Source organism: Anneissia japonica, unplaced genomic scaffold (assembly GCF_011630105.1).
Source record: "Anneissia japonica isolate Jap-2015-1 unplaced genomic scaffold, ASM1163010v1 scaffold2617_len527014_cov191, whole genome shotgun sequence".
Lineage (NCBI taxonomy): Eukaryota > Metazoa > Echinodermata > Crinoidea > Comatulida > Comatulidae > Anneissia > Anneissia japonica.
The window spans coordinates 267,452-279,496 of record NW_022714155.1 but is presented as its reverse complement, the minus strand read 5'-3'; the positions used below and the strand labels follow the sequence as shown (position 1 = coordinate 279,496).

Sequence of the window (12,045 nt, the reverse complement as noted above, 5' to 3'; positions counted from 1 at the left end):
TGTCAAAAGGTATAAACCATGATATAAAAAATATTTCATTTTTTGAGACGTGCATCGAAGAGCGCAAGGGCGCATGTCTACACAGTATGTTTATTATTAAAATATTCAAGTGAGTGAATCACCCTTCACAATCCATCAAACTTTTCTATTATTTTTCCTATTCATAAGAATGAAAGTGATATTGTCCTTTTATTTCAGCTTTGAGTTATTTATGGAATTACTTTAGGGTTAGCGATGATTACTAACTCATCTGCTTCTTTTGAAAAACTGTTTTGTTCCCTTAAGTAATTTCTAAAATATTATAAGCTGATTTCCTTTTAACACTCAAAAAAAGTACTGTAATCAAAATAAATTTTCACTAGTTATTTTGCACCAAAAGATAATGTTAGAAAGATTTAAAAATTGTTTACCTTTTAATATCAGCTAAATAGACTCATATTCATTTTTTTGGCAGAAAGGGCTTAAAGTATTATTGTGATCATATTACAAAATGAGAAAGATTAAGCCAAAATATCAGTTTTAAAAAAATTGTTATTTTTTTTTGACAAGTTTAAAAGAAATTATTAATAGTTAAATTGTATTTATAGCCATGACTTACTAATTGCAGCGTATGTCACGCAATTATCGTTATTGTAGCATCCGTGTCATTCAGTTACAGATTCTATAGCCATGCATGTGATGTCCTTATTTTGATTAGTAAACTGCAGCAGGCATGTGTGAGTGTCTGTCCCTGGTCTCTGAATCATCCTAGGAGCATCCTCTTTATCTATTAAATTCAGTAAATCTATTCAAAGTGGGGCATACACTTCTTTTGTGATGATAGAAATTTGATTTTTAAAGTAGTTATGTAACAAGAACAGTTTAAAGGTATTTGACATGCATTGATTATTAGCAATGTGAGTTTTGTGCTGTGAGAACTTTGTTTCATTTATATGCTGCTAGTGTGTAGGACATTTTAATAATGTTGGGAAAGAATGCATAAAAAACTGTATGTACATATTGTTGATTGTTATACAGTATTTGTTGTCTTCATTGTTATTATTCGCTAGGAAAGGATTGATTAATATCAATATTTAAATATTGTTGTTTTTGTTGATGTTGTTGTTGTTGTTTTTTATATTTCGTATAATTGTTTTTATGGTTATATATTATTGTTATAATTTATTATTATGTCTTATTTTTGATAGTTATTGTTATATTTCTGTTATTATTAGAACAATAATTGTATGAAAGTACAGTCAATTTTATTATTGTTATAATATAGATATTATTATTATTGTAAATTAACTGATTTTGTCATTTTTATTTTAAGTATTATTGTCTATTAATGTATAAATTTTATTAGTTATTAATACTATATTTTAAACATGTTTTAATAACTTTGTTCCTTTCATTATAAACTTGAAATTCATGTATGAGAAATGCTTTATGCATTTAACCTTAACAAGTTTCAAAAATGAGAATGTATATTATTAATTGCCAAAATCAGATATAATTTTAATATATTAATACAAATAATTAATGTTTTCCTTTAACTATATCTATGTTTATAGATATTTCTGAAGAGATAGACTAAATTTTCTAAATTAATACAAATCAGATTTTCTAGTTTGCATTGAAATTGAAGGATCTAGAACTTGGTCACATTACCGATTAGAGGAGAAATAGATATGAAATATATTTATAGCTCACATATGGGATTTAATTAAATTTATTAAATATAGTCATTTGAATTTGATTAAATTATCACTTGAAAGCATCATACAAGAAACTGTACAGCAATTAGGGTCACATGATTGGTCGTAGGCAATTCTAATTAATTAAACTTATCGTCAAGCTACTTAGAGTGAGTTAGTGCGAGTTGTCATTGATAACTGTCCACCCAGTATGTCCTTTAAAAAACCTGTCTGTCCTATGAAGATATCCAGCACCATTTGAAACTATATTGAAGTTTTTTTTCATCACTTTTTCAGATAGTTATAAATTAAATTATGTTGAAGTGGAAATTGGCCCACCAAAGCAAGGGTAGGTACATGTTTTATCTTGAGTTTTAATTGATTTAAGATGGATTGATGCTAATGGTCTCTCTTTATCGTCTCTGTAAGTTCTGATAATTGGTTAGTTGTATGTTTGCCAACTGGTCTGTATTAAAAATGATCCATTTGGATCTTATATCTGTAAACACACTGTATTTTATACTGGCGATTTCTTAAAGGTATCTCACATCACCTGATATTAAATTTAAGTGAGGGTCAAATAAGTTGGAGAAAGAAATATTTTTCTTCATTTTCACAAAATTATAGGTGTATGAATATGGGAGAGGCTTTCTCACCCTCTGGGAATTCACATTTTAAATACTTGAATTTAAAAATTTGAATCATGTTTTTTAAATAGGAGAGATGATGGCCATCCAGTTATTCGAATACAGCAGACATCCCATAATGTAAATTACAGTACGATTGTCTTTCCCCCTAAACAGCCGACTTCAAGTCTGTAAGTTTACAAACAATTCCTTTTCCACAAACTTAGATTCATATTCATCACCGTTATGCTAAAACATTCATTTTATACCCTAGTAAATTCTATTTAATTTTAATGTCATAAATTAGAATATTATATAGTTTTTTGAACATTTAGTTTTTGAAAACATTGTGTACGTCATTAATACCTTTTATTCGATACAGAAATAATGAAAAATATTCACCAGTTTCATAAATGATATAAATTAATATCAATTGCAATTTTAATGTATCATATTTTTTTTTGGCAAAGGAAAAGTAGTGAAAAAGAATCCACCAACAATAACCTCCCAGTACATACAAATCCAACTGTAACCAAACCAAGCCAATCCAAGTTTCCAAATGTTGTCAGCACCAACGGACCTCTATCTCCTCCACCAGCTAAAATTGCACTCAGTTCATCTTCCTCTCCACCGACATCGCCACTACCTTTGAAAAGTACTCCAACGAAGAAGTCGATATTGGCGGGAATTCTTCCCAGTCTGCCTTCAAAATTTGGCGGAGGGAAATTTTTGAAGAAGAACCAAGCTAAAAATGCAGCAGCTTCCAATAAAGACACAAGCAAAAATTCCAAATCGTCTCCGAAGAAAACAGGAGCTGTGACAGGGGGTGTAACACAGGGAGTATCATTACCAATTGAGATAGCATGCCGGAAAAAAAATGAAGAAAACAGAGAGCCGAGCAGTGTTGAAAGAAATGAAAGTCCACCTGGAAATTCAAAGAAAATTCTGCTCGCAAGCTCACCCGAGTTGAGCCCCCAACCTCGTTTACGAAAGAGACAAACGGTTGAGAGGAGAGCACGTGGCAGGAGGCAAGCTGTGGCTGATACAGGTTCATGTTCCTCGTCACCTAGTCCAGCACCAAGTCCCGAAATGGTGAGGAAAGACTTAACAAAAGCAAGGCCTAATACATTGGAACTCAATGATGAAGATGGTGGTACTGTTAGTGAGGTAAGTGAGATTTATGGCAGTGTACAATATAATAATAATATAGTATATAGTAATAGGATTATACATTAAATTATATAATCTTTACCTCAAAGCTCTGATTCACAATCATCTCTTCCTGCTGTCAATCTAGGGTTTGTGAGGTTTCCCTGTGGCGCCTATATTATTCTGCAGATTATGACCATGACCAAATATGGTATTTTGAAGGCTTGTTTTTGATGGTGTATCTTCATTGGTCAATTTTGTATAGTTCAACTATACAATTACTGCCCTTGATCTAATAGGAATGAAGCCAAGTTCTTAAAATTACAAGGGTCACTGCGAATTCTTGTACCAGGAAAGGAGGAAGGACAACTTTTGTATTATTGACCTAATTTTCTAGGACTAAAACTTAAAATTTGAGGCCTAGATGATAAATATGCAGGGGTCCAAGTAAGGAGAAGCTGTTTCATAGAGGTCTGGTTTAAATTAGCTTATATTTTAATGTATTTGGGAGTGTGTGGTAATATCTTTGATAAATTTGCAATAGTGTGTGGGGGATTTAAGCTTGCTCATGGGTGTACAGAAAACCTTGCTCACTGTGGTAGAGAAGACCATGTCATTTTCAAAGAAACTCCTGCAACTTGGGGCTCCATTATGTACTTCAAAGAAAATTAACTTATGTATTGTTAATATAATTATTGATAATAGTATTTTATAAATATGAATTAAACAATTGATGGGTGGATGCCAAATTATGAACTATGATCATAAACTTACAAAGTGCCATGCTGTTGTGTAACACAAATTACTTTCAATAATTTTAATCAAAAATTTGTAATGGTACTTAAACTCACCATAAGTTAATTTTATTTAAATTTTTTTTTTTTTTTTTAACAAATGAACATATACAACACAAATTACTTTCAATAATTTTAACACTTTCGGTATTATCAAAAATGTGTAATGGTACTTTAACTCATTCTAAGTTACTTTTATTATCAAAAAAAAAAATTAAAACAAATGAACATATACAACATTTTTATATATTCAAAGAAACTGAATAAAGATGATTTACCCATCTTTCATTTCTTAATCTATAAATAACCTGATAGTTTGCATGTAACCGACAAATACATTTCCACGAATAAATTAATTAATGTTCGAACTTGAAATTAAAGTTCAAATGAAGTGCTAGAATTCAAAGTAATTTCTGCTCATTAAAGCACCACGGGTATTTTTGTATCATGTTCGCATGGAAATAATTTCATAGTGGGTGTACGGCCTAGGTAGGATGAGCTGAGAAGATAAAGCTGTTAAGGCGATATACACACTATTTCCTTTAGATTAGACCCCTTGCATGTTAAACATAATCATGAAGTGAAACCTGAGGTACACAAGCATGGATTAAGTTATTAAAATTCATAGTTTGTAGAGCAATGCAAACTATTTTTGGAAACTCTGCTATTTATAAGTATACATGCTTTAAAGATTATTGATGTATTGAGCTATTTTTAAATCAAACGGAATGGGATGGAATTATTGATATAGAAAATGAATACTTATATCTGTCAATAAGTAATTACATTATAATCTTGAATAACAAGGTGAACATTTAAAATTATCGAACATAATATCAAGTTGAAGTAACAAAAACAATTTAAGATAAATAATATGAATTATAATAATAATATGTAATGTAATTCTAAATATAGACATATATGATATACAGTACTTATGGATATTGCCTGAAAAAGAGGACTTTTTTTTTCCAGAATTTACAAGTATCGCCAGGAGGGTCACTGCCACGTCGTCGAGCTCTATCAACACCAACACGAGGTCACCAGATGCTCATTAACGAAACTGAACTCGCAGACGCTATCAAGTCGAGAAAAGAGAGGTACGATTCAACTGGTGAAGAACTAACGCATGACGACTATTCTTCAAGTGATGATGAGCCTTTCATGGAGATTCCACAATCTGTTCAAGCAGCACAGAAAGCGGAACGTGAACGAGCTTGCCAGTCCCTTCCGACATCAGCTTCAAACGACACAAAAAAAATAACGTATGAAGTTGTGTCCTTAGGGGCACCGATCACCAGTGGTAAAGGTTTAACAGAACTCGCACAGGCTATGAAATCTATGCAGAACCGTGTATGTCGAAAGTCATCTGTTGATGGATACGAGGAGCTTGAGAGAGCACCTGGCACTGTGCCAAATGACAGAACAACTGCAGATGACAAGGAGCAGGAGGGTGGTGCGGCCAAAAAGATTGATCGTCACGAAATTGAGAAAATTATGCATAAATCAAAACTTGTCAAACAGTTATCGATATCGTCGGAATCCTCTGCTGGCAGTAGGCTCAGCGATATCCAATCAATTCTCAAAGATTATGATCCCAGTTTAAGGTCAATGACCCCAGATATCGTGTGTGAAAATGCAGTTAAATTGAAGTTGTGTAGAGTGTCATCAGGGAATTTGAGGAAACATGATATGTCAAAATTGCAGGATGGACAAAAAAGCCCTAAAAATTGCACTCTAGATTACAAAGGCCAAGAAGTAGATAGTAAGGGACACAGGAAACCAATTCCACTGCCAAGGAGTTATTTGAACCGAGACAGTGGACACGAGAGCAGTACGGATGAAAAAAGCGGCTCCTCCACCAACACATCTCCTTCATCGACACTTCATAAGGCTCGCAGTCACAATGTAACCCCAACTATCAACATCACAATGGAAAAATGTCACATGATGAGAGAGAAAATCCAAAATACGGAGGTAGTTTTCCAGCCCATTAATGGAAGTGACACATATATGAATGTGATGATGAAACCACGGCAACAAACACGTGATCGGTATTATGAGAATGTGGCAATTGACCAGGTGTTGCAGAATGTATCACAGGTTAGCAAAATACATACTTTTATTTGTTGTTATTTAGATATTGTTGAGGTGAGGACTTGGTGGATAAAGTACTTGCCTTCCAAACAAATGATTTTATTACAATCTAAATTGCACAGCATCTAAAAAAGAACTCTACTCAATTCAAATCAATTCAATTCTAAAATCTTTATCTGTCAGTATATTACATGGTATAAAAATAAAGTCAATGAAACATCAAACCCCAGAGGTTGTATTAACATAAGTTTCCAAAACATTAGTTACAGGTATATAAGCTATGAAAAATCGTATGCAATAATTATAGCAGAAAGAACATTTAGGTCAGCTTAAGGAGTTTATAGGAACATCAAGGACCCAAACTTTGCCTCTTTAAAATAAAATTTTATGATTAAGTTATGTTTTAGTGCCTAATTTGATAATTTTATTTCTTGTAATAATGTTTTTTTGTTTGTTTTTTTTTTTGCAGCTAATCGCTAATTATGATAATGTCGGGGAAAATAATATTTGCTGCACACAAAATTCATTTGAATGAAGTTATTTAAAAATCTGTATATAACAAATTTAAATCTTATTTGCAAATTTTTACAGTGAAAATTAGCTGATAACTGGTCAATTTATTTATCAATTTAAGTTTTATTTTATCTTAGCGCAACATAAATGTGGGTGTTTTGGTTGAATTGTGAATGATTTTTGTCTTCGTATAAATACATGTTACATCCCACGTTCAGATTAGGCAATCAACTGCTTGGCATACTGTACCAATCAGTGCCACTTCCCCGCAGTTCGCATACACTTGAAGTAGACTAGGGTCTTGCGCCAGTTTACGATGGCCGGAAATTGCTATAAAATTTGCGCATTTTTGACGCGATTCACTCGCAACAGGCATGACTTTAAATGCTAGAGTGATCGCTTTGGTTTACTGAGCACATGAAACATCTGTACATTAGTGTTGTTTATCGCATTGCAATAAATGTCATAGGAAACATTATGAGAGAAGAATCTCGCCAACGTTATGAGTAATGATAAAATTAATGATCTCTGTCTGCCATAACGTAATAAAATTATATTCTCTGACACTCACTAATCAACACATTCCCCAAAATGATTTTTTTCCCCTTCTTTTTAGTTTTTGCATCATATCTTCTTACTGAGTTTTTGTCAACACAAGTTAATGGTTAAAAAAAACCATTAATAGTAGTTATTATTGTTATTATTTTTATATTAGTTTTAAACATATTACTTTTTATTACAAACACTCTTTTATTACATCTTTAGCGATCCGATTCCCCAAATCCATCTCCTATTCCAAAACGAAGAGTGCGAAATATTTCCGGTGAAAGCTCCTCATCAGAAATGAGTTTGAGTCCGAACCAAACCAAGGCAAACTTGAGTCAACTCATCAAACAAGAGTCATCGTGTAGATACAGCGGAGGCTCAGATTGTGGTGTAAGAGGGCGTGGTGATGGTCAAAGCTCTCGCCCTGTTCCTGCTCCACGCTATCCAAAAGGACATGAGAATGAAACACACAGTATGTATACAATTTTCAATTTGTTACAGAAACCTAATCTACACACCTCTCTACACCCTCCTTACACCCACATTCACATTTCCCCTTTAAAAAATCCTTCTTTCTAAAAAACAATACATAAGTGTTACGATTACACTTTCATTTCAATACAAATACACCCCCACACCTAACATGTGAAAACCCCACTCCAAATACAAATACATCCCCCCTTAACAATAATATACTATATTTTGTTCTCAAATACAAGCAAACCCTCATATAATTTGTGTAAAATCTATCTTACCGTAAACAGGGTCTACTTCCCAAATAAATGCACATTAACATAAAACCCCTAAAGACACAATATTTTAAACATCTGCATATCTTACTCATTCTTAACAGATTATTTGGCAAGTTCTTGTAAAATTGGTGCCAATGTATGTAGACTATGCTGCCTTATATAGGCAACAGCAAACACCTTTACACAATATATCTGATAATTATATGTACTTTATCTTTGCTGTAAACTCAACAGGAAAGCCTGATTCACTGTAGGCATCTAAAATGTCTCAAGCGAGCCAGGAACGTGACTGCAAGACGTTGCAATCAGACTTCCGTTGCCAAAAAGAACATTTTTTATGCAAAAACAGAATAATTATTTTATTTCGATTTAAGATTGTTCTAGAGAATATGACTTTTCTTAAATAGAATCCACGGTCATCCTCCCTGTAACAGCTGTGAAATGAAGTAGACTATCTCTGCCCCCTCCATTTGGTGCCCTCCTCTCTGCTGAACTCTTGCTGAGCAAAAATTTACAATCAGGAAGTTTAAGAATCACTTAATATCTTGCTGACTTCCCCATTTAACAGCCCTCCCACTTCTTATTGTATCTTCCTGTCAATTTCTTATACTGGGCTACCTAGATACGCCATTGTAGCTTTCCAATTCCAGGTCTGGGATCAAATCTTTTGACACCAGGATTTTTCTAATGACTAAACTGTGAATATATACAGATCACCTAAAACCATTTGAGAAATAGAATGAAGCTATAGCTTGATGGTCCTGGGTTCAAATCCTGTAACATCCAGATTTTAATCATGGCTAAAAGCATGTCCACTCCCTAAGCTTCATAAAGCGGTTTAGTTTTGTAGGGCATCGTTCCATTTAATCCAGCAAATGGCGCGTGTACTTGCTGTTAAATGTGAAACAAATAATACTTCCGCTTAATGTTTGCCGAATCTTCAAGAAATCATCATAAAATGAGCAATTATTAAAAGCCATTCTAAAATCTCACTATCAATTCCTAAGCTGTTTCACCAATTAACCTTGTTCACATTGTTAAAGGTTAAATAATGTTGTGATGTAAATTGTAAACCACATTTCATGTGCAAATTAATACAATTAATTTTTTTTTGGTAGATGGTAAAACATGGTACTTTGGCAAGATGCCACGGCAAGAATGTGAGAATCTACTGTTATCACTCGCTAAACCGTGCCAGTTCCTGGTCCGAGACAGCTCACACAGGGTATGTTGCTCAATATATTTTTTCTCTTTTCGTTATCTAAATATTATATGTTGTTATTTTTTATTTATTTTTACAACTGTTATGTAAAATATACTCATAATTTAGTTTTTACTGCCAAAAAGTATTTTTGAATAAATCTTAAAAAAATTAATACAATTTAAATGTTTGTTATATTTTTTAAAGTAAATCACAGATGCTAAATATAGGTTTGACCTCAGTTGTTAATCATGCAAATTAATCTGTCACCTTATACGGTACCTGTTAGAACTAGGCCTGGGTGCCACGTATCCTAAATTGTTCATCCCAGATTAGTTAAGAACGCTGACAAGATTGAGAGTCGTGAGGTTTGGTGGATGATGTCATCAGAATATGTTAACCAGATTAATATCACATGCTTCATCAGTAGTCTGTATGTCTCTTACCTAAGTAGTGTGTTCTAAACATATGGTCTCCGATGAAAGATAACTATTTTATCTTGTCCTTCATAATAGCGCATTAGTGGCTAATTACATTGGTTTTACGTGGACATTAGATGGATCTATCCTACTTAAAAATTAGATTGCAATACTATAATCCTTTTGAATGTTTTTTTTGGTTTGTGTTGATTATCAGATTTATGTATTTATATCTAAGATATAAAAACAAATACAAAGTGGTATTACTCAATCCTTGCATTACAATTACTGATCTACATATGATTAATCATTATATAAAATCATGATATATTAGTTGAATGTTTAGTTCTTAGCAAACATTAATAATGCCACATTCAAAAGTATAATTGTATATACTTTGATTTGGATGAGGTTATTTTTATCTGCACCCACCCCAATTGTTCAAAATATTGCTGACCTTGGGTTGGCGATGATCTGTTTGTACCTTGATTTTGGTGACCTAATGATGCTTCTATAGGCTTTGATTTCTGAGGCATTTCCCCTGAACCAGGGCATGGTACTGGGCTGTATCATTCTCAACATATACTCAAGCTTTAAGGTTTTTTTTTTTTTTTTTTTTAATGAACTTGGTTGTAAGTTCCTTACATCTGTTTAAACCAGTTTTTAGAGTGACTGACATTTGGGGAAGAACACACAGGATGTGTATCTGATCAAGGATTCGTATCTTGACAAAAAGAATTGTCTACATTCTTTAATCTCTTAATGATTAGGTACTAATTCAGTTTTTTTATGTACAATTATTGAGGAGAAAAATGCAGAAGTTTTCTTTTGGCACACAAAATTGTTTCATAAATGTGCAAATTCTTTCCATGACAAATTTATATTATACATTAAAAATTTATATCCTTGATATTTATATTCAAAATAAGAATTCTATTATAGATTAAAGATTTTGAATATTTATTTAAAACTACCTTTGAGTCCCAATTTTGAGTATAAATTGATAACCTATATGAAATAAATCTTTAATGTATGTGTTATTATGTTGTATTTGTCAGTAATCAATTTTTCTATATTTTGACACATTCCACTAATAATATTTCATATTTTATATGTTTTATTTTATACTTTATTCTTATAGGCTGGAGATTTAATGCTTTCTGTACTGTTTGGAAGGAAAGTGCATCACTACCTCATTCAGACAACGCAAGATGAGAAATTTTCCATTGCGCATCATGATTTCAACTCAGTCGCAGAAATAATTGACTTTTACACAACTCACGTTATCATGTACTCATCAAAGAATGATCCTATTTACCTCGGCGAACCATTCGTCAAGCACCAATAAGACAAAAATCGTATGTTGGTAGCTGAAAAACTGGTTGGCATTTAAAATTTGTCTTGGTGACTTTTATTATGTAAAGTATGATGAAAGGAATATAAATAAAAGAGATTATTTTCATGTTGCATTGAAGTTTCATTGCATTTTGCTTAAACATGAGTGCTAACTTATTCCAATATTGGATATCAAGAAAGCCTAAAAATGCTTGATGTATATTTATTGCAAAGGTTTATGTACAGTATTGTTTTATGAGTTACAAAATAGAATAAGTGCTGTAATATTTTACCAGTTCTTATTGTATCATATTGGTGTAAAAGAAAATGCTGGTTGAAAATATTTCTTTGAAAAATGATGGACTGTTTGTACAGGGGTGGCGCCAGGATTAACCCAATGTGGGAGGGGGGATTCCCCAACAAGGGGTCAGATTTCAAAGCAAAGTGGGCGTGGTCGAGCTTTGATTAAAAGGTTTCAAAAGTGGTCCGGTTGGCAAGCCTCTGAAAATTTTGATAATTTCGGGTTTTCAAAGGCTTATTTAATTGATTTTAGAGTCTACTAATATGTAGAAAATACACATATTTTTTTTTTCTCCCCGACGAATTGTGCTTTTTCTCCCCGATGCGGCCGCCCCGCTGGTGCCACCTTTTTTGTGTGGTTTTATTTAACTTGTGTTATCTAATGTAACAAACATTATCATTTTAGCATGACTTAATATTTAGTAATTCAATTCCTTATTCCTTAATCTGATGTAGTGGGTGACGTATTTAAGTGCAATACCTGACATCATCTCAATACATCAACATAAAGTTAATTGTCTGCACTTTTATATAACTCAATCCATATAACACGTGTAAATATAAGATACAGCAAGTAACAATTCACTATATTTATGTGTGTCTATCCATTTTTGTACATATATGTGAGCAGAATTTT

General features: G+C 32.6%; 1 protein-coding gene across 2 annotated transcripts in view; it reads left to right on the top strand.

Annotated features, from left to right (window-relative positions):
• The window catches only part of LOC117108883 (nucleolar protein dao-5-like), a 41,930-nt gene extending 30,581 nt beyond the window's left edge, over positions 1–11,349 (top strand). For both annotated transcript variants that reach the window (XM_033251050.1, XM_033251051.1), the window contains 7 exons: positions 1,974–2,025; positions 2,395–2,493; positions 2,773–3,469; positions 5,221–6,348; positions 7,621–7,873; positions 9,272–9,378; positions 10,915–11,349. In XM_033251050.1, coding sequence (XP_033106941.1) covers positions 1,974–2,025; positions 2,395–2,493; positions 2,773–3,469; positions 5,221–6,348; positions 7,621–7,873; positions 9,272–9,378; positions 10,915–11,121 — 2,543 coding nt within the window. In that variant the 3' untranslated portion in view covers positions 11,122–11,349. The remainder of the gene's footprint in view (positions 1–1,973; positions 2,026–2,394; positions 2,494–2,772; positions 3,470–5,220; positions 6,349–7,620; positions 7,874–9,271; positions 9,379–10,914) is intronic.
• The last annotated feature ends 696 nt before the right edge of the window (positions 11,350–12,045 follow it).